We start from the raw sequence: 21692 nt of genomic DNA, 5'->3' as shown, positions 1-21692 counted from the left end.
TATAGGCAGCACAGCTCTTATCCAGGTGCTCCTAGAAAAAAACACAAGCCAACAAATCACATTGGGTCAGATTCCTCAATGGATCCCCGAGATCTCCTGGGTATGGCCTGGTGCAGAGAATGACCCCATATGGCTCCCATTCCGCAAAAATTCTGCGTGAATAATCCCATCCTCAAACTGATCCTCCTGAAAGAGAGCATTTCACAGAGCACACTCTAACTCAGGCTCTGTGTGATGCGCTCCCTCACAGCTGCCAGGGAAGCACAGAATGAGTTGCACATGTAAGCACACAGCTCTGAGCCTGACTGGCCCCTACAGCCAGCTTCATTTTCCAGGCAAATTAGGGCAGCTGCACCTAGTATCCACCTTTTTCAGATCCTCTCCCCGCTCCCTGCCACGGGGTGGCCAGGCAGCTGCACTGTGGGAGCCCCTGCTCACTGCCATCCCTCCCTCAGCGTGCCATGGGCACCGCGCAGCCCCAGAGCACTCTGTAAATAGTCGGAAGCGATGAATGGATTTCCCTTTCCTCTCCATGTGTGCTTTAGATTTTTGGGCGGATACAGCATGGGCCCAGGACACATCAAAACATGAGACTCACTCCCTGGCAGCCCTGGCTTTTCACATGGGAACAGTTTGATTTGTGAAGCAGTGTGAAGTTTGGTGCGTGGAGCTTATGGTGATTTCCTGGGGAACGCTTTTTGTTTGCCAGGCAAAGAGCCTGGAGCCTGCTGGTGGCTGGCACAGCCTCCATGCTGGGAGTGAGACACTCTGGGGCTAGGCTGTAGCAAGGCCGTGCTGTGCTGTGCCCATGCCAGCACTGTGCATGGGAAAGCACTTAGGGAAAGCCAGGCTTTCTCCTGCTTCCCCTTCCCCCCAGACATGTTTACCACAAACCACAAGGTTTTCTCCTTGGGCAGTGGCCACCCTCCCGTGTGAGCTGGGCAGTTTGTTGGCGCCCTGCCCGTGCTCCCACTCAGCCCCTTTGAAGCCGGACAGTGTCCCCCGATGGGCCCTGCAGGACGAGTCAAGCCCTGGCACCACACGGAGCCCCGGTGGGCCGTGCCTCACTCCCCAGAACCCGGTTGGGCCGTGCCTCGCACCCCGAGCTCGGCGGGGCCGTGCCTCGCACCCCGAACCCGGCGGGGCCGTGCCTCGCTCCCCGGAGCCCGGGGGGCCGTGCCTTGCGCCCCGAGCCCGTCTGGGGCAGTGCCTCACCCCGGAGCCCGGCTGGGCCGTGCCTGCACCCCGGAGCCCGGCGGGGGCCGTGCCTCACACCCCGGAGCCCGGCTGGGCCGTGCCTCGCACCCCGGAGCCCGGCGGGGGCCGTGCCTCGCACCCCGGCTCGTGGCGGCGGGAGGCTGAGGCGCCCCGAGGTGTGCGCGGCCTCAGCCCCGCCGCACGCCGCTCCCCGGGGGACAGCCTGTGCAGGGCTGCTCCCGACGGCTCCTGGAGTCAGGGCCGTCTCCAAACAATGGGTGGAGAGCAGGAAACGCCGCATGGGAAACAGGATTTGGCTCCGCCGCCGCCGCCAGCCACGGCCCCTTGGCCCCTTTCCTTTCCCTGCTCCAGAGAGCCCTTCCCACAGCCATCAGCCACGGGGCTGCAACGAGGGGATGGGGATGCCGCTGTCCGGGCGGGCTGGGGCATGAGGCGCTCTGAACATTGGACGAAAAGCAGGGTCGGGATACCTCCTGCCCAGGCTAGGGGCTCAGCATGGCTCAGGGAACCCTGAGCACGCAGCCCTAGCGCTGGAGGGGTGGGCGGGTGCCTTTCCCTGGAAGAGCTGCCACCAGGCAGGGGAGCCCCGGGGCCCCTTGGCCAGCAAGCCCTGTTCCTGAGCATCTGGCTGGCCACGGAGCCAGAGAAACGGGGGCATCTCTCAGTCCGTGTCCAGGCTATGCGCCACAAGAGGTGGTCCCAGCTGCCCTGGAAGTCAAGCAACAGCACGGAGAAGAGATGGGGGACGTGGGCAGGGAGCAGCGGACCTGAGCTGCTGCTCACGTGGGGCTCCTAGGCAGCCACAGCCTCCAGCTCTGAGCCCCGTAGCCAGGAAATGCTGGGGATTTTCTGACCTCTGCCAGATTTGGAACAAGCTCCAAGGACATGGGACTCCAGCTTTATCTTCTACTTCTCTTCCCACATCTGGCAGGTAAATTGCTCCTTTTCATCTGACTTAAGTGAGCAGCCCCTGACTCAGGGTGGCTTGGTGGGAAGAGGCAGCTGTGGAAGCTCAGTGGCGCCATCAGAGCAGGGTTGGGAGGGAGGAAATGTCCCTTTGTGATCAGCCGTTTGGAGCTCTCCGAGGGCCCTGGCTGTCTCTCTCTGACATGGAAGGAGAGGCAGCCCAAGAATCACATTCTGATGCATGCTTGGCTCATGCTGGGGAGCTGATCCAGCTGGCGTCTCCAAAAGGAGAGCAGAAATGCTCACCATGTCATCCCAATGTGTCTGCAATGCATCTTGCTTTGCCTTGGCTGTGCCTTCTGGGCTGGGGGTAGCAAAAATGTCCTGGAAGGGGGGAGACATCTGGGTGACAGGATCTGGCCCCGAGGCAGGGCTGGTGTGGCCATGCTCTTGCCCAGCTGTGATGCACCCTTGTGCTCCCTCACCCCAGGGGCCATCCTGGACATCACCCTGGTCGCCAACGTGCAGAGCCTGTCCCACTCCGACTTCTTCCTCTCCTGCGTCGTGGGGGAGCACGATGTGAGCTACTTGCAGATCGAGCGGGAGAACAAGATCGTGATGACTCACCCCAAAATGGGCTTCCAAAACTACCGCAACCGCAGCAACCAAGTCCAGGCCAGGGGCTTCTCCAAGGCTGACCTGGTGGGGATCCTCTACTGCCTGGGGCGCACCCCGACCGAGCAGGCCCAGGTGGTCTATGTGCACAACAGCCACAATGGTGAGTGCCTTCTGGGGGCAGCAGGAGGCTCCTGCCTGCCAGTTGGGTGCACAGGGGACCTGCCTGTCCTGTGCTGCACAATCCCAGCACCAGGCAGGGACGTGGGGGGACAGTGGTGACCCATAAGCTAGGTTTGGGGTCCACCAGCCCCAGTGGCGGGGAGATGGAAGGGAGGTGGAAGGGATGTTCAGCTGGAGGAGCATGGTCCAGCACCATGGAGGAGGTGTCTGTATTTATAATAGGGCTTGGGAGAAGGGCAAGGTCCAAGAGGAAGTTGAGTGCCCTTGGAGGAGGCTGTGAAGTCTGGAAATCATTAACCAGAGCAGGGGGTAGCCCTTTGGAGCTATGCCAGTCCATGACCCCGCCACAGGCTCAAGGGGAGGAGGTAGTGCTGGGGCAGATCTTTGGCAGCCTCCCCAGGTGCTGGACAAACACCATCCCGGGGCTGCACATCACTGTTCCAGCAGTGGGGCTGGCTGAGAGGCACTGCCAGACTGCACTGTAGCCAAGAGCAGTGCTGGGCTTGTCTCCTGCTCCTATTTTGGGCCATAAGAATCCAAAGGGCCTCCCTGGGCTGACCAGCAGCAGGGACACCACCTGGGGCAGCACACTCCCACACTACCCTTCCAACCTCCCCTCCCTGTGCTTGAGACTTTGCAAAACTATTAGGGCTGAAATTTTCTGTGATATTTGCCTCAGAATGCTTTCTAGCTCTTTTTAAGAAAGTCTAGCTAAAACAGTTGTCCTTTTGCTCAGAATAGGAGGAGGGGATACAAGTTTCCCTGTCCGTGTTAAGACCCAGCTTCAGCAAGGAGATTGAGTGTCTCCAAGCTGGGGCACAGAGGCTGCTGGTGTGGCCTAAGCATTCCCCAGGGAGCAGGACTCAGCTTTTGTCCTTGTAAAGAGGTTCAAGCTGAAAATGGCAGTGGTCCTGTTGGAAACAGAGCTGGATTGTCTGAGCAAGCAGGGTGGCACTGAGGAATGGAGCAGAGGCCAACGGAGACAATGTGGGAGACATGACCAGCAGCATGGGGTGAGGAGCCCAGAGGGATTTCTGCACCCCTAGATGTCTTTGTTTATAAATCATGGGTGGAGGTGATGACGCTGGGGCTCCATCCTTGGGGCAGTGGGGTGTTCTCAGTCAGCCCCCACTCCTGGGTCCACTTAGCCAGGCTGAAATAGTGCTTTGGAGGAGCCCCTGTGGGAGTTAAAAGCACCAAAAAGTGTCTCTTTCGCAAGTTTCTAAGAAGCTTCTATTGCTCTGTTTAGAGGAGAAGGTAAAAAAATAAAGGAATTAGTAAGCAAAAAATTTACATGATTGCAGGAGAGCTGGATACAGAACCCACTGAAGTGGCTTGGTGTGTGCCATCTCTCCTGTTTAGCCTGAGAGAACACCAAAACAGGCCAGGGTGATTAAACAGTGGGTGGGGAATGCTGTTAGAGGAAAGCTGGCAGCTCTCAAAAGGTCATGCATGGAGAAGAACTTAGGAAGTTTGATAAATTTTGGAAGCATTACTGAAAAAACAAAGTAAAGCAAACCAAAGAGATCCTGAGAAGCAATTTCAGAAGTGTTAAAATCTGTCAATAAACTATCTTTTACACTTTCCAGAGCAGAAAGACACCCAGAAAAACAACTGCAGAAAACCAACATTTTAAAAATTTTTGTATCTGTGTGTACAACGGAAAGGTTGGGAAAATTTTCTGGAGGATCTGTCTAAAATGCCACTGTTGTTAGCAGGAGACAGGTGATAAATAGCAGAATGGAGCAGCACAGCATCACCAGGCTGGGTGTGTGGTGAGCAAGGCTGTGTTGCTGCCCTTGGGAAACCAGACTTTCCTAAAACTTCTGGGTAGGGAGTTACAGGCCTGAAAACTCAAGTCAGAACCTGGAAAAATAGCACAAGCTGTAATAAAGAGCAGAATATGTGGTGGTGTGGTCCCTGAGAAAGAGTTTGCAGTGGTAGGGTCTCTGGGATGGCAGCAGTGAGGATGCTATGAAAAACTGATACTCTCTGCTCAAATTCCTGGAGAAAACTGGGAAAACTCCCTTTCAGAGGTTCTTTGAGAGAAACTTTGCACCCAGGGGGTGGCAGGAGTGATCTTTGCATGGGTAAATAACTGACTAAAAAAAGGGAGAGTAGGAATAGGAGCAGTTCTTGTCACACAAGGGAGTTCCCACTGGCATGGCTTTGCATGGATGTGTGTCACCAGCTGTGGGTGCAGAGCTGAACAAGCAGCCATGCTGCCTGCTGTCCCTGAGCTGCCTGGGGAGATGATGAATGCACTATGGAGTGACAGAGAGGGGAGAGATGTAGTCTGGGAGGGCTTCAGTGATGGAGTAACAGGTAACTGGGTGTGCACAAATGCAAAGCGTTGTGTTTGGGGGTCCCCAGGGAACTGTTGCCTTTCATTCCAGGGAGTGAGGTGGATTGAAACAGAGTGAGGGCATATCTGTGAGCCCACCACTGAGGGCTTCAAAGTCCATGGAAGAAAGATCCCAACTAGAGGGATAGATGGGGAGGCGATTCTGGGAAATGACTCCCAAGTGTGACCTGCGGTGCCCTTCCCTGGGCGTCTGCAGCATGTGCTGCTTCCTCCTGGCCCTTGGCCTCAGAGGGGCAGGACACAGGGCTGGATGTGTTTTAGCTCCAGCCTGGTGTGGCTCCTTTTAGTGTGTGCAAGCTGGAGTACTGCCAGGCTCCAAAAGCCAGCAGCCGCCTGTGTCCTCCTTTGTGTCTGTCCTGGCACGCCCAGGGCTTGGTTTCCCAGGCCTTAAAGTATTTATAGCCCTGTTTGTGCTCAGGCTGGGGTCTGGCTGACTCACATTAATACTCCAGGAGTTCATTGCTGCTGCAAACCCCAGCACCTGGGGAATCAGGAAAAGAGCCATGACAGGGCTGCTGGTCCTGGGGGCTGGAGTGCAGCCTCCTGCACACTTAATTCCCCTCCCCTGCCCTGCTTTCCCTGCCTGCAGCACTCCACACCTCACCAGCAGGCGGGGTGCACCATGCACACTTGTTCCAAATGTCACCTCCCCAGACTGCTGCCACCAGCGTCCTGTGCAGATGGTGGGCTGGTCAGAGGGCAGGGTGCCAAATCCCATTCCTTAGTGTATGCCTGAAGGGGCTGAAGGGGCCAGGAAGGGAACCCAGTTCCTGCAGAGGCTTAGGGGGTCCTGGGTCCAACATGGAGCAGACAGGGAGATGTGTCATGACATTCCAGTAGAAACATGCCAGGGTGTGTCCTGGTGTGACCAGGTGTCAGCACTGCCCTCGGGTGTGAGCGTCCTCGGGGAGTAACTGCTGTGCAATCTGTGCCTCCTCCTCCTCTGCAGCCCACCTTTTCCCAGTGAAGGCCACACAGTCTGTGAATGTTGCCGAGGTGGCGACCTTCTCTGCCAGGATCCTCAAGAGGAAGGAGACAGATGTTATGTGGAAAAGAAATGGTAAGTAGTTCCAAGAGCAGACACAAGGCTGCAGCTGCTCCCAGCTGGTGCCTGGCACTGGCCCTGGGGCACAGGAGGTCACAGATAACCCTCTGTCCCCTTGCAGGCACCTACTACCAAACCACAGACCGGGGTGAGGTGCAGGATGACCACGTAGTCCTGACACTCCCCAATGTCAGTGTCAGCGAAAACGGTGTCTACAGTGCCACGTTCATGGGGGACAGCCCTCTGTGGAGTGCCTTCTACCGCCTCATCGTGAGAGGTGAGCAGGGCCCTGGCTGCCTGGGACTGGGGACAGCCGTACCCTGCCCTGTGGCAGGTGGCACTCTGGCCCTCTCTGCTTTCTCTGCAGCCTGCCCTGCGAAGAAATGGGGACCATCCTGTGACAAGGACTGTCCCGACTGTCTGAACGGCGGCATCTGCCACGACCACGTTGGTGAATGCATCTGCCCTCCAGGCTTCATGGGCACCCGCTGTGAGAGAGGTGGGTTCCGCCTGCGCAGCACTGGGTGCTGTGCCCAGAGCATATGTGGGGGCTCTCTTGCACCCCTAGACCTGAGCACTGTGTCCTGGAATGCCGTGTTCATCCCCAGCACCCCCCCACCCTCAGTGCCCTCTGTTTCTGGGCCGGGGCTGGACCAGCCACATGGGTCCCATGTCTCCTCGAGGTGGTGATATGGGGCTTGGGCACCCGAGCCAGCTCTGTGCCATGCACCAGCAGTAAGTGCATGGATGAATGGTGGGTGAGGGCAGACCATGCTTCTTTTTCCAGCCTGCCAGGAAGGCCAGTTTGGCCGCAACTGCCAGGAGACGTGCCAGAGAGCCCAGGGCTGCCGGGGGCTGAGCTTCTGCCTTCTTGACCCCTATGGCTGCTCCTGTGCCTCGGGCTGGAGTGGCTCCCGCTGCGACCAAGGTACAGAGACATAGGTGTCCATCAGCTCTCACCCAGCCGGGCTTCCTCCAGGGCCTGGCTGCTCTCCAGCAGTACCTCCGCAACACTCTCTACATCCGAGGGTCAGCACAGGCTGAGCAGTACTGCTGCCTGCATCAGCTGCTTGCTGTCTCTGTGGTCCTGTGCCATGGCCAGGGGTAGCAGTGAGCTCTTCTCTTCCCACAGCCTGTCCCTCAGGATTCTACGGCCCTGACTGTGCCCTGGAGTGCACCTGCCAAAATGGAGGCAGCTGTAACCGCTTCAGTGGCTGTGTCTGCCCCGCAGGTTGGCATGGGCAGCACTGTGAGAAGTCAGGTGAGATTGGCACAGGGCTGTGGCAGGTTTCCATCCCCCACCTTCTTGTGGGTGCTGGCTCCTTCCTCATCAGTGGCTGGGAGGGCCCTTGGCCATTGGTCTCACCAGCTGGTTGAGCAGGACCCCTCGGCTGCGGAATTAGACTCCAAGTCTGTAGAAACCAGGACATTGCAAGGGCAACATCTGGTCTGGATCCCAGCATTATCTGTGCTGAAATTGTTGCTGAGCCCAGCATGTGGGGTGGGGATCAGAGCTGGACCACAGCATCCATCACCTTTCCCTTGGCACCACAGTCTGGCCGCATCTGGTTCCAAGAAAAGGTGCCAGGCTTTCTTGTAGGGGAGGAGCAGGGCCAGCCCTAATGTTGATTTCTGTGTACCAGACCGGTTCCCCCAGATCATCCAGCTGGCCTCAGAGCTGGAGTTCAACCTGGGCTCAGAGCCCATCATCAGCTGCGTGGCCATTGGCAACCCACTGCCCACCAGGGACAGCGTGGAGCTGCGCAAGGCTGACGGCACTGTGCTCAAGGTACTGCCCCGTGCCCTTGCCCCATCACCACCTCCATGCTGACAGCTCCCTCAAGAGTACCTGCAGCTGCTGGGCAGCTTCAGACTCATGGGGGCTGAGTCAGGGGCAGAGTGGAGGGGCTGACAGCACCCTCTGTGCCACAGGTCATCAAAACCATCATCGAGCCGAAGCAGATAACCTGCGAGTTTGAGGTGCGGCACCTGACAAAGGCGGACACGGGGCTCTGGGAGTGCAGGGTCTCCACGACCGGGGGCCAGGACAGCCGGAAAGTCAAGGTCAATATCCGAGGTGAGAAAAGTGTGGCGGCATGGGCAGGACAAGCCAGGGTTGCTGGGGGAGGCTGTCAGCATGGTGTGGCAATACCACCCCTGCGCCTGACTGGGTGCCTCCCATCGTCAGCTACAGTGCCAGCAGACAGATTTGGGTGATTATAAAAGACTCTCCTGACAAAGCTGGAAGGAGCCAAGAGGTGGCAGATGTATCTGTGCTCTGTTCCTTGTTGCTTCCCAGTCCCACCAGTGTCATTCCCTTCTTCCCCCCAAGTGCCACCAGTGCCCTTGAGCGCCCCCCGGCTGTTGGCCAAGCAGAGTCGCCAGCTCGTGGTGTCACCTGTGGACAGCTTCTCTGGTGACGGACCCATCACCTCCATCAAGCTCTTCTACAAGCCCAAGGATGACAATTCAGCATGGTCATCCATTGTGGGTATGTGCCTGCAGGGCTAGGGGACACAGATAGAAGCCTGTGTGTGAGAGGGTGAGGTCTGGGGTGGGCAAATGTCTCCATACCAAGCCCCCTGTGGTGATGCTGAGGAGGATGCCGGTGGCAGGGCAGGCTGTGGATGATAGGCATGGTTTTGACATGTTTTCTTGGCCAACAGTCGACAACAGCGAGAACATCACCCTCATGAACCTCCGGCCAGTCACCGCCTACATCGTCAAGGCGCAGCTGAGCCGGCCAGGGGCTGGTGGGGAGGGCAGAAAGGGTCCCGAAGCCATCATGGTGACTGACTGCCTTGGTGAGCCTCCATCTCCTTGACCCTGACCCTGACCCTGACCCTGCACAGCACAGAGCCTGAAAGGTCTCACAGCTGATGTGCCATGGGATTTTGCTGCCTTTTGTTTGCAGAGCCCACAGTCAAACCTGTGATTGAAGGCTGGTCCGTAGAAGAGAAAAATATGCTTCATATCAACTGGAAGTTGCCAAGCAACCATGAGCCAGCACATGGGTTCATTGTCCACCTCTTTGACTCTGCAAGGCGGTTGGTCTCTGAGAAAAACATCACGTCCATCTCTGTGCTCTCTGCCCGCATCGGGGGCTTGGAGTTTAACAAGGAGTACAGGCTAGAGGTGCTGGTGTACCACTGCACCAGCCTGGGGCCACCTTCTGACCCCTACAAGGTCATGATCAACAGTAAAGGTGGGTCCAGCGGAATGCTGGGAACTGTAACAGGTAATTACAATGATAAATCAGTTATAATTGTAACAGCAGCCATCCCCAGGTCTGGCTGCTCCTTATCCCAGCTGTTTGGGGAAAATGGGCCCTCCTTTCCTCACTAGACCCTGCAGTCTCCAGCACCAAGGAGCTGAGAAGCATCCTAAGCTGAATGTGACATTCAGGTCATTATGAGTGATGCTTACAAACAGATCTGTTCTCTACACCCTGCTCAAACATGTCTATACTTGCAGCCTTTACAATATCCTGTAGCAACTAGTTCCTCTATATAATTATACTCTGCATGAAAAAATATTTCCCTTTTGGTTTGCTTTAACCCTGCTGCCAGGTAATTTTGCTGTGTTGTCTCTAGGGCCTGGAGAGCCCTGCAGTCCCACCTGTGGGCACACACACACACAGCTCCTGGAGTAGGTGGAAGACCATGCAGAGATGGAGCACCAGCCTGACCAAGCTTTCTGGCAGCCAAGGGGAAAGGCATGCATGAGGCCTTGGGGGGGGCTTGGCACCATACAGTACACATTGAGAGGACTGATAGACATCAGGCTTGAGGGATGACAGGTTTCCTCTGCTCTCTGCTTGTGAGAGCTTTGTATGATTTGGAAATTTGGGGTTAGGGATGTGGGCAGGCAGGAGGGGGCTCAGAGGAGGTGGTGGGCAGGCAGTATGTGACGGAGGCCTGAAGAAATAAAATGTCACAAGAGCTAGTCAATATACAGGCATTTAGACCTCAGATGGTGTGGCTGGTGCGGCTGGAACATATGGGAGTACAGTTCTGCTTCACTGTGGTACTTGGAAAGCACCTCCACCTCCAAGCAGGGGCCAGAGGTCCCTGAAGATCCCTCAAAGCTGACCTGGCTCTGGTTGCCATTGCCATCCACAGGGTCCAATCCTAACAGCAGCACTGAGCCCCAGCAGCACGAGGAGCCCTGTTCTGGGCCTGACACTCATCTCTCTTGGTCCCAGGGCCCTCCTCCCCGCAGCTGCTCTCGGCAGAGCCCGTGTCCGACACCGCGGTCAGGCTCTCCTGGCAGGTGCCCGAGTACCCCAACGGGGGCATCACCAAGTACATCGTGGAGCTGCAGCAGGTGGGAGGCACCAGTGAACCCCAGTGGATTGACACTGACAGTGGCGCCGAGACCACCAAGATCGTTGGGGGCCTCAATTCCAGCACCAGCTACCAGTTCCGTGTCCGTGCCAACTCCCATGTGCCAGGGGAATGGAGCCTGCCCGTGAAAGCCAAGACCCTCGGGGACGGTGAGAGGGGTGTCTCAGCAGGCAGGGGGCTCACAGCTCTGCTGCAGCTTGGGCTCAGATTCTGGTCAGCAAAGAACGATTGGGGTGCTTGTGGCAACCTCTGAGCGTGGCTCTGAAGCAGCAGCCCAAGATCAAAACTCTTGATGTCTTAAGAAAACCTGCTCCTCCTCATCCTACAGGGGCAGGGGTGGCATGATGACATCATAGCACCTACAGAGTGACTCTGCCTTGGGCAGCGCGGGGTGTGAATCAAGGGGTTGGGGAGCAGACCAGAGCCAGCATGAGGGGAGATAATGGCTTGACCCAAAGCTGGTTGGAGGTCCAGAAACCAGTGGTTCAGAGTGTCAGGAGCTGGGCTGTGACACTTTCCCCTCTGTGCCACTGTGGCACCAGGAGCTCAGATTATGTGATTATGGTATCTTCACTGGGGATCTTGGTGCTGGGAGAGGGCTGCTGTCATGGTGGTTGGCCACTAGTGCAGGCCAGGCAGGGCTTGACCATGGACGACAACCCTCCATCCCTCCTTTTGGCAGGAGTGCTGAGCGTGCCGCCCAGCCTGGGCAGCCAGGGCACTGAGCAGGCGGGAACAGACCAGCAGCTGCTCTTGGCCATTGTTGGCTCTGTGTCCGTCACTTGCTTCACCATCCTCTTTGCTCTCCTGGCACTTTTCCTCATCAAGAAGAATTTTTTCCACCGTCGCCGCACCTTTACGTACCAGTCTGGCTCGGTGAGTGCCGCCTGCCCCGCCAGGACCGTGTCCCCTGCTCCCCAGGTCCCAGCCCGATCCAGGTCACGTTCCATAGCCTCCAGCCCGGATGCAGCCAGACCTCACTGCCACACGGAGAGGGTGCGGAGCCCACCCTTGCCCATGACTCCTGTCCTGCTGGGACTGCCGCATGGGCGGGCAGGTGCCCAGTGCCTCTAACCTCACCTGCTTCCATCTGCCAGGGGGAAGAGACCATCCTACAGTTCAACTCGGGGACCCTGACCCTCACACGCCGGCCCAAGCCGCAGCCTGAGCCCCTCAGCTACCCCATCCTGGAGTGGGAAGACATCAAGTTTGAGGACATGATTGGGGAGGGCAATTTTGGGCAGGTAATCAGGGCCATGATCAAAAAGGACGGCCTGAAAATGAATGCAGCTATCAAGATGCTGAAAGGTGAGTGCTGGGGGAGGCAGGCAGGGTGGGCTGACTGCTGCAGCTGTGTCCTGGGCCATGCTTGTGCTGGGGAGCATCAGGAGTCATTTGCAGAGAGGCAGAGGAAAGGTCTCTGTTGTAGCCTGAGGTGTTCATCCCTTCTTTTCTTCCAGAGTTTGCTTCAGAGAATGACCATCGGGACTTTGCTGGGGAGCTGGAGGTGCTGTGCAAACTGGGCCATCACCCCAACATCATCAACTTACTGGGTGCCTGTGAGAACAAGGGTGAGGGCTGTCCCATTCTACCCTGCCCCACAACCTCTGCTCTTGATTCCTCTATTCCTTTCTGCTGGGGAGAGCCCCAGTAGCCCAACCTCCTCCTGCCCCCCAGGCTACCTGTACATCGCCATTGAGTATGCTCCATATGGAAACCTCCTTGACTTCCTCCGCAAAAGCCGAGTCTTGGAGACAGACCCAGCCTTTGCCAAGGAGCATGGCACCGCCTCCACCCTCACATCCCAGCAGCTCCTCCAGTTTGCTTCAGACGTGGCCAAGGGGATGCAGTACCTGAGTGAGAAGCAGGTACATCCCAGCAAGCCCCTCAGATCACTCTCTCCCTGAGGCCTGTGGGGTTCCCATCGAGGCATGAGGTCCCTGGGACCAGCCAGAGGGAGAATGTAGCTCCTGCTAACTGCTCTTCCCTTTCAGTTCATTCACAGGGACCTGGCAGCAAGAAACATTCTAGTGGGAGAAAACCTGGCCTCCAAAATTGCTGACTTTGGCCTCTCCAGAGGGGAGGAGGTCTATGTGAAGAAGACAATGGTGAGCCAGGCGTGAAACATCCCCATGGGGCCTGCACCAGTGTGGTGGGCAGGATGCCCACCATCAGTGTGACCGACCCACCATGGCAAGACTGGCTGGATCACAGTTGTCTTCCCCCCAAGAGGCACCCCTCCAGCCCTGATGGTGGCTCTCTCTTTCCCCAGGGCCGCTTGCCAGTTCGCTGGATGGCCATCGAGTCCCTCAACTACAGCGTGTACACCACCAAGAGCGATGTGTAAGTGCTGCAGGCAGGGGCACCAGGCTGGGGCACAGCTGTGGCCTCCTCCACCCCCTCTGGTGCAGTCACAGAGGCAATGCTATTGCTCTGGGTGCTGCAAGGGCAGGAGGTGATGCTGGTGCATCTTCCTGAGGAGCTATTGGCTCAGCCCAAGCCCTGGCTGCCTGTTCCACCCTGGGCTTTGCCCTGTGCCCATCAGCGGGGCACAGCTGGGCACTCTGTCTCAGCCTCGGCTCCTCCCCTTTCAGGTGGTCATTCGGTGTCCTGCTCTGGGAGATTGTCAGCTTGGGTAAGGCTCTTCCCTGTCCCCTGCCTTCCCTCAGGTCCCTGTAGGTCTGGTTATCCTGGGGCCCTGGGGGGAACACCCTAGGGACTGTCACCTCCTCAGCCCCTGGGTGTCTCTGGCTGCAGGGGGGACACCGTACTGCGGGATGACGTGTGCCGAGCTCTATGAGAAGCTGCCGCAGGGATACCGCATGGAGAAGCCACGTAACTGCGACGACGAGGTGTAAGTGGACGGAGTCTGGGCTGGTGGTGGCACCACGTAACCCCACTGCCCCACAGGGCTCCCACCGACTTTCAGTAGCTTCTGCCTGGTTGCCTGTGCATTGTGGCTGAGGAATGGGATGGAGTCCCACACCCAAACACCTTTCCTTGGCTTTAGTTTCCTGCCTGCTTCCCCCATCTCCCACAAGGAGCTTTTCCGTCCCCTCTCCTCCCGTGCTCACTGAGCCACCCACGACTCTCCGCCCCCAGGTACGAGCTGATGCGGCAGTGCTGGCGGGACCGCCCCTACGAGCGCCCTCCCTTCGCCCAGATCTCCATGCAGCTCATCCGCATGCTGGAGGCCAGGAAGGTGAGTGGTAGCAGAACCATGTATGGGGGTTAACCCCACCATCACTTTTTGGGTGCAGGGAGATAACAGGGCACAGTGCCCGTGAGCATGCTAGTGGGGACGGGAGGTACATGTGGACATGCTCACAACTGGCTCCTAACTGGGGTTCCCCCACAGGCCTATGTGAACATGGCCCTGTTCGAGAACTTCACCTACGCGGGGATTGATGCCACTGCCGAGGAGGCGTGAGGCTGCGCTGGCCCCAGCCTGCTGGAACAGTGCTGTGGGGACAAGGGGCTGCTCGTCCTCTCCAGGGCCAAGCAGCCAAATGGCAGTGCCCTTCCCAAGAGTGCCTTCCCTGCAGCAGGACTGTGCCGTCTCCTCCCTGGCATGGTGCCAGCCACTGAGAGCCCCACACTGTTGGGACACACTGGGGTGGCCCCCAAGGACAAGCAGCAGCAGGGTGCTGGCAGCAGAGCAGGCAGGAGAGGGCCTCCCTCAGGAGCCAGGGTACTGCCTATGCCCACGGACACAAATGCTCAAGCTTTGGGCAAGAGGAGGAAGCAGCAATACAGCTGAAGCCCTCAGCATGCTCTGGGCCTGAAATGGTGCCAGGGGTTGTGAGCAGCACTGCTGGCATGGGATGGGGCCACCCTGGTGGGTGCAAAAGGACAATGTTGGCTGTGCACAGCCTCCAGCTCTGCAGTGGCCCTTTGGAGATGTCAGCTCTGCCTTATGGACAATAAAGATCATACAACAGCTGGGTCCAGAGGAGTGTTGGTGGGGACCCACCTCTGCCCCACTGACAGCACTGGGGAACAGGATCTGCTGCTGTGGTGGGCACTCCTCAGAATCCTGTTCCCACTGGGGTCCTGTGATAATCCCCAGGAATGTCCCAGCATTCCCAGACAAGTCCTGGGTCTCGTCATGGCATGGAGATGGGTTTTCTTAGAATCCAACTGGGATCTTTTCCCACACACACAATTTAAGGCTTGGTCTTGTCCCCAAACAGATATGCAGAACAGACTATGTCCTTCCTATGCCCAGCTGCCTCTTGCATGCTTAAAAATTTTTCCTGCAGCTTCCCGTCAGCTGGCTGGTCTTTAAAGGGATGGCCCTGCTCCTCCAGTTGGGTCCTGTGCTCTTTGGTGTGAACTGCAGCTCTGCCCCATCTCTGAGGTCCCCAGTGAATCAGTGATGGGGACTGACCCTCACAAACAGCCTGACATGTGCCACTTCTTCTGCATCCCCTCTGCTCCCAGCTGGGGACACTGTCTGGGGCAGTGTCACCAGTCCTGCTCACACCTAGGTCTTCTTTTTTTGACAAAATTTGTCTGGCAAGTTGGGGCTGGCACTGCGCTTCTCTCAGTGCCTCTAATGCTGTCCTCAGCTGCTGGGCTTGGAGAAGCAAACCTGGCCTTGGTGCACAGGAGACACATGTGCAAGTGGCTCCTTGTGCCCTGGCTGGTGCAATAGTGCTGTGCCCTGGCAGGGTGGGAGACCCTCCAGCACCAGAAGTAATGGACTGGCAGGAGGTTGAGCATGACTGTGGGACCTCACTGTGGTGGCCCTGCTCCTGCACCACCAGCACTAGCACCTCTGAGGGCTTTGCCCCCTGTGCCTGCAGCTCTGCTCCCAGCACAGCCACAGAGATGGTGCTGCTGGCAGAGCACACCTGGAGTACACCAGTGCTGGGCGGCACAGGACACCATGGAGGCAGATCAGCTGTGCCACATCCCATGCTCCCGTGTGGCAGCAGCCCCAACAGCCTGCCCTGCCCCACACAGGGGCCTCCCCAGTTTCTTGGGGGTTGTTTTTCTTCCTACCCCATCCTCCCAGCATGCCAGTAGCCACAAGGGCAGGAACATGCCGCCTATCTGATAGGAGCAGTCTCTCTTGGCACTGCGGCTGGCGGCAGAGGGGCTGTGGCCTTGTGGTTTCAGGCACGGGGAAGTGCTGGTGATGGGGTGGGGGGAGCCCCCAGCCAGGCTTCCTGAGCTGCACAGCCTCCACTTCCCAGATAAAGGTATCGCCTGGAGGAGCCGCAGCAGCTCCCAGGACACCGGGAAGGGCCGAGTGCGGCACGTGTGGCTCCGGCACACAGGTTGCAGGATGGCAGCCTGCCTGTGCCAGGGCTGGCAGCTCTCACTGCTCCCTGCCATCCTGCTCAGCCTCTGCAGCCCACCGTCAGCCCCTGAGCCAGTGACATCCCAAGGTAGGTCCTTGGGGCTATTTTCTCCCCCAAAGGATGGGCCAGGGAGGAGCTAGAATGCCAGGTGTGAGCAGTGAGCGCCTCACAGCAGCCAAAATCTATGGGATTGGGAAGGGGGCATTCCAGGAGGGTGTGCAGGGAGTGTTCAGGGTGAGCAATGGAGCGTGCTTCTCACCAGTGGGACACCCTGAGATGCTTGGAGTAAAGGAACATCAATGCTCTCTGCAAGCAGAGCTTGGCTGCCCATGGGTTGTCCCTGAGGACGACAGCCTGGTGCTCCCAGTACTGCTCAGGTAGCAGAGGGGCTCCTCACTCATCAGAAGTTCTCAGAGTTATGCCATGATGAGGGTTTGAACAAGACTCAAGTTAACATCTGATGGTACATCTCTGCACCACAGGCAATGCAGTGGCACTGCCAGGCTAACCCCAGGGCTCCTGCACCAGCCTTGCTGTCATGATCTTACTGTCCTGTGGGACATCCTCATCTTAGCTGATAGCTGGCCCCAGTCTGGCTCGCTGCACCTGCCAGAGCCATTCCCCAACTTTGTCTCATTTCAGAATGAAACTTTGTTTCATTCTCCATGCATTCTTTAAGCAACTCTTTAGCCCGTTTAGAACTTTCTGTAACATCATAAAAAGCATTAATTGAATAAAACCCTGTTGATCTCCTGCTTGTCTCTCCAGCCCCACCCCAGGTGTCTGGCCAGGACAGACTTGGGAGCACATTTTGAGTCACCCCCATAGGGGCAGTGGGAAGAGGGTCAGGGTTGGACTCTGCCCACAGCCTCTGCAAAAGGGCTCTGTGGCTTGAGCCCTCCGCTGGCTTGGCAGCCCTGCCCAGGCATGGCTGGTGCGGGCTGCAGAGCTGGGCAGCTGCCCTTCCTAAGAAATGGGCTGTGCTCAGCAAAGATGCTCTGATAGCCCACAAGACCAGGGGGGGCTCCCACTGATGCCGTGGGTCCCTGTGCCACCGAGCTGCTGGGACCTGGCCACTTCATCTCCTGGTGCTTGGAGCTGAGTGAGGTCTGGAGCTAGCATGAGGCCTGGGGTGGGGTAATGGGGGCAAAAAGAGAAGAACAGGTGGGGGGGCTGTGGCAGAGATGGGACAATGGGCATGGGGAAGAAGGCAATACATGGGGAAATGAGGAACAGGACTGGGGGGTCAGGGCAAGAGAAGGGACAGGGCAAGCAGGACACCAAGAAGGCGGCAAGAATACTTGGGAACTATGACTTATTCTTTGCCCAAGGTGGGCTCAACTGGCAGTGCAGGGGTGTGTAGCAGAGAATGGATACACTCAGCAAATGCAGCAGACATTGGCAGCAGGCTTGTGGGGTCCCAAAGCTGGGGGCAACCCCTGGGGAAGGCAGCAAATGCCAGTAGGAAGAGGAGGAGGAAGAGGGCTGGAGCAGGTCACAGGGCAGAGGGAGTGGGGGGAGAAGGGACTGCTGAAGCAAAGCTGGGGACAGCAAGACCACCCCTGTGCATCACACATATGCAACTTAGGGCTGTCCCCTCTTCCACGACAAGGGCAGGCACCCATATGTCAGCAGAGCTACCAGTGCTTCAGATAGAGATCCTGCAGGGTGTGATGCTGCAGTTTGTCCGTGTAGTGACAGGGAGCACAGCTTACTGAGAGGGACAGACATACCCCCAGGGTAGGGGTTTGGGCATCCCCCCTGCTCAGGACCACATGCCCCCACACCAGCCCCCAGGCCCTTTCCCTTTCCCTGGGGTGCTGCTCCTCCTTATCTCACTTCCGTGCACCTTCCGGCATGAGCAGGGCAGTGGTGCTTCCCCCTGATCGCTGGGCCCTGAGCTCCCCTCCGACCGCAGGGCTATTTCGGGATGTTTGTTTGTCCTCAAGGACCTCGTGTACTGAGGAGGGGGCGTGGTGGGCCGGGGGGGAGCTCTGCACCAGCCAGGACCCCGGTGCAAGCCAGCAGCCAGCATGGGTGCCATGTCCCTCCCCAGTGTGCCAAGCTGTGGAGAGCACCCGTGCCACGGCCGTGCTCAGGCTGCCCCGCGTGCCTGAGGTGGAAGCAGGTGAGATGGGGCTGGGTTTGTGCCCAGGGGCTCCTTCATGGCCACACTCCCCCAGACGCTGCACTGCTAGCAGGCGTGCCCGAGGACATCCTCTGTTTCTCCCGCTCCTTCGAGGACCTCACCTGTTTCTGGGACGAGGAGGAGACAACAACTGGGATGTGCCACTTCTACTACTGGTACAGCAGGTAGGACATGGTGGGGACACAGCCCAGTCTCCTCCTTGCTGCACAGAGAACAGCAGGGTCAGGGTGTCACAGCAATCTGGGCCATCCCAGCGGCTCCAAGCTGCAAGAAGAGATGGAGAGCCCACGGAAGCTATTCAGCAGCCACTGCACACCCTGCAGCAGGGCTGGGGCCTGGCTGTCCCTCAGTCCCATGGGGATGGTGCCCTACAGTGGATTATGGCATGGGAACGGAGCTGGTGACACCAAGGTCTCAGTGCTGTGCCCCACATTGCCTCTCCTCAAGCTTGGCCCGAGGCAGGAGGCGTGAGGTGCTGCAAGACCCTGCTCTCCATTCCTCAGGAATGTGCCCACAGCGTGCGTGGTCTCCACGTGGCCCCGTGGGGCTGGCGGGAAGCGACACGTCTGCGTCTTCCCCAGCCAGGACGTGCGGCTCTTCACCCAGCTCCACCTCCGCGTCCTGGATGCCACCACAAACCACACAAAGTACTGGCGGGAGCTCAGCGTGGATGCCGTGGGTGAGTCCCTTTCACTGGGCAATGCCCTGTGACAACAGGACAGTCCCCAGATCTGAGTCCCCTGACCTTCTGCCTGCCATGGGGGCTGGCAACTCCCTGAGCGGTGGAGCCTGGGAAGGGACTTCCCTGTGTCCCCCAGCAGGACCAGGCATTGCCTGCACCAGGGCTGCTGCAGGAGGACAAACACCCGGGCATGTTCTCTGCAGGTCTCATTGCTCCCCCAGTGAACATCACAGCCCGCTGGGTTGGGGCTGCAGGGCAGCTCTGTGTGTCATGGCAGCCACCACTCGCTGACTTCCCAAACTTCTTCGTCTACGAGGTGCAGTGCTGCCCTGCCAGCTCCCCAGGGATGCCCTGCAGCACCACATTGAACCCCGGTCGGCAGCACCCTGGGGACCCCTCCATGCAGTCAACTGTCAGCACCCACACACCCAGGGCAGCCTCCCCAGTACTGGGACAGGTACACAGAGAGGTCAGGGATGGGCAGGGGGTTTGGGGCCTGCAGTTGCTCCTCAGCTTGGCCCCTCTCCTGCAGAGGCTGGTCCAGGCCAACACTTGGGTGGTGCTCCGGGAGCTGCAGCCAGGGGTGAGGTACCACATCCAGGTGCGCAGCAAGCCCGATGGTACCTCCATGGACGGCGTCTGGGGGCCCTGGTCGCAGGCTCTGGCTGCTGAGACACCCCACTCCTCTGGTGAGCAGGCATCCCCTCTGCAGGGGTGCTGGCAGGAACAGCAGGGAGGCACCCACGCCTGGGGCTGCAGGGGGTGGGGGTCCTGTTGTAGGCAAGGTGTGACTCCCAAGTTTTGGGGGGCCAAGGGGAAGCAGCCCCCTCCCTGTCCTGCCTCTCCCCTGCCCAGGAGACATTGGGCTGCGCTGCAGTACCCCCGACCTGCGGCACGTGCGCTGCGAGTGGAGCTGGGACCCTGCAGAGCCCCACGGCTCCCACCAGCTCTTCTACCGGCCACCTCCAAGCGGGGCTGGCACAAGGTAAGGGGCATGGCAGGCAGATGGCACTACAGCAGGCACATCCCAGGGACCACTGTGTCCCAGTATGCCACACTGGGCCCCATACCCTGCTCTGTCCTGCCCTTCCACCACCAATCTCATACCTCCTCACCACCTCTCCTGGCCACATTGCACCTCTGACAACAAGCAGCAGTAGCTTTCCTGGGCAAGTGCAGGAGGAATGCTGGCTGTGAGTATGCTTTGGTGGGACTGACTGGCTCCCCACTCCCCCCACAGGGAAGATGCATGGCAACGGTGTGAGGAGGTGAGCAAGGGGCCACAGGGCACCTATGCCTGCACCTTCCAACCCAAGACTGGCAGTGCCATCTCCGTCTTGGTGAATGTCACCAGGACCCACATGCTGCCCACACTCAGCTACTTCAAGGAGCCCTTTTGGCTGCACCAGGCTGGTGAGTCCCAGTGCCACCACTGCCCCTGCCTGGCTCACAGGGGACACAGTGTCCCATGTCCCATTTCACAGGAGCGACACATGCCTGTCCCCAACACCAACAGTGCTCACAGATGCCCCACAGCTTGTGCAGGCAGCAGTGTCGCAGGGCAGGCTGAGCCTGCAGTGGCTGCCGCCCCTGGAGCTGCTGGCAGAGCAGCTGGACTACCAGGTCCGCTATGCCATGGAGAACAGCCATGACTGGAAGGTAAGGCCTGGCCAGGATACCCCGAGCAGCGCTGCCCACCTCCGCTGCTGGCACACGGCAGGCGCGGGGTCGGGCAAAGCGGGACCCGCCCCTTGGTGCCACCCCCCAGCAGCCATGCCTCCGGCTCGGCTCTGCCCCGCAGGTCCTGCAGGTTCCACGAGCAGCGAGGAAAGAGGTCCTGGACCTGCGGCCAGGGTCCCGCTACCACGCGCAGGTGCGGGCCCAGCCCAGCGGGCCGTGGTACCAGGGCAGCTGGAGCGCCTGGTCCGAACCCGTTGTGGTTGATGCCGTGGCTGATGCGGGTAAGGGCTGAAGGCTGCGGCCGCAGGAGCCACACGGCTGACGGCAAGAGGCGGAGAGTGCTGGAAATGGGGTGGGGAGCACCGGGCAGGGAGCTGCGAAGGGCTCAGAGGTGGTGGGTCTGGGAAGAGCTACAGTTCCAGCGTTCCTCCGATGCAGGCTGGCTCATCCCCAGTGTTACGGTGGTGCCGCTGCTCTTCTCAGCAGTGCTCCTGGGGCTGCGCTGCACCTTCCCCTCCCTCTACAGGTAAAGGGTTGTGCCGGGGGCAGGCGGGGGCTCCAGCACCAAGCCTGGGCACCTTGCACGGGGCATTAGGGCACCCCAAGTCTGAGGGTAACTTCGATGCCCCTTCCTCCGTACCCAGTAATGTGAAGCAGAAACTCTGGCCGCCCGTTCCTGACCTGCACCGTGCTCTGGGCAGCTTCCTCCAGGAAAGCAGCAAGCACGGCCAGGTGAGGGGGTGGGCAGGGCGGCTCAGCTGCCCCCGGGGGCAGCTCGAAGGGCAGCCCCTACCGCGTTCACTCTGTGTCTCCCCAGGCCAGCGCCTTCGACAAGCAGCCGCCGGAGGAGGCCGTCCTGCTCTGCCTGCTGGAGGTGCTGCCCGGCCCGCGGCGCGAGGCGGGCCCGCCGCCGGAGCACGCTGGGGGCCGCCTGTCCAGCACCGACATCGCCAACCAGTCCTACCTGCTCACGAGCGGCTGGGAGCCGCGGGCAGCCACGACCGCCCCCACCCCACCATAAACTCTGGTCCCTCCTCAAGCGCCCGCCTGGTCCCTCCTTCGCCGCCCCGCCCCCGGTCCGGATCGCCCCGCCCCAGCAAGAACGCCCCGCCCCCGGTCCCGCCCCTTCGCTGCACGCGCGGAGCGCCCCGCCCCGTCCCGCGGCTCAGCCAATCGCGTTGCGTCGCGCGGCCG

The 21692-nt window shown here is 59.2% G+C and overlaps 2 protein-coding genes across 3 annotated transcripts; both read left to right on the top strand.

Moving 5' to 3' along the window:
* Positions 1-1573: 1573 nt before the first annotated feature.
* Positions 1574-14757, top strand: TIE1 (tyrosine kinase with immunoglobulin like and EGF like domains 1). Of its 2 annotated transcripts, none has more exons than XM_030953806.1 (23): positions 1574-2149; positions 2615-2902; positions 6237-6347; positions 6454-6609; positions 6700-6831; positions 7120-7260; positions 7465-7593; positions 7976-8121; positions 8265-8409; positions 8665-8823; positions 8999-9136; positions 9247-9537; positions 10537-10827; positions 11361-11674; positions 11776-11986; positions 12139-12249; positions 12356-12546; positions 12673-12786; positions 12951-13021; positions 13273-13313; positions 13436-13532; positions 13781-13880; positions 14037-14757. In XM_030953806.1, exons 1-23 carry the CDS (start codon positions 2104-2106, stop codon positions 14106-14108), a joined length of 3495 nt encoding a protein of 1164 aa, XP_030809666.1. In that variant the 5' UTR covers positions 1574-2103; the 3' UTR covers positions 14109-14757. The 2 variants fall into 2 exon arrangements, with proteins under 2 accessions (XP_030809666.1, XP_030809667.1); XM_030953807.1 differs by having other exon boundaries at positions 11361-11554; positions 14037-14756.
* A 1214-nt stretch (positions 14758-15971) lies between these two features.
* On the top strand, positions 15972-21519 carry MPL (MPL proto-oncogene, thrombopoietin receptor). Its single transcript, XM_030953754.1, has 12 exons — positions 15972-16074; positions 18171-18300; positions 18640-18815; positions 19022-19275; positions 19351-19507; positions 19674-19803; positions 20059-20231; positions 20335-20477; positions 20620-20779; positions 20937-21024; positions 21143-21230; positions 21316-21519. The coding sequence occupies exons 1-12, from the start codon at positions 15972-15974 to the stop codon at positions 21517-21519; spliced, it is 1806 nt and encodes a 601-aa protein (XP_030809614.1).
* Positions 21520-21692: the final 173 nt, after the last annotated feature.

The sequence above is a fragment of the Camarhynchus parvulus genome, chromosome 8 (genome assembly GCF_901933205.1).
Source record: "Camarhynchus parvulus chromosome 8, STF_HiC, whole genome shotgun sequence".
NCBI classification, from domain to species: Eukaryota; Metazoa; Chordata; class Aves; order Passeriformes; family Thraupidae; genus Camarhynchus; species Camarhynchus parvulus.
The sequence above is the reverse complement of the archived record's forward strand: the minus strand, read 5'-3'. Positions and strand labels throughout refer to the sequence as shown.

Excerpts from the sequence above, each read along its gene's own strand:
- TIE1 (XM_030953806.1), top strand. The coding sequence starts at position 2,104 with ATGGGACTCCAGCTTTATCTTCTACTTCTCTTCCCACATCTGGCAG. Across the intron at positions 2,150-2,614 it reads TCTCTTCCCACATCTGGCAG|GGGCCATCCTGGACATCACC; the intron begins GTAAATTGCTCC and ends CCCTCACCCCAG. Across the intron at positions 7,261-7,464 it reads TGGCTCCCGCTGCGACCAAG|CCTGTCCCTCAGGATTCTAC; the intron begins GTACAGAGACAT and ends CTCTTCCCACAG.
- MPL (XM_030953754.1), top strand. The coding sequence starts at position 15,972 with ATGGCAGCCTGCCTGTGCCAGGGCTGGCAGCTCTCACTGCTCCCTGCC. Across the intron at positions 18,816-19,021 it reads GCTCAGCGTGGATGCCGTGG|GTCTCATTGCTCCCCCAGTG; the intron begins GTGAGTCCCTTT and ends TGTTCTCTGCAG. Across the intron at positions 20,780-20,936 it reads TGATGCCGTGGCTGATGCGG|GCTGGCTCATCCCCAGTGTT; the intron begins GTAAGGGCTGAA and ends CCTCCGATGCAG.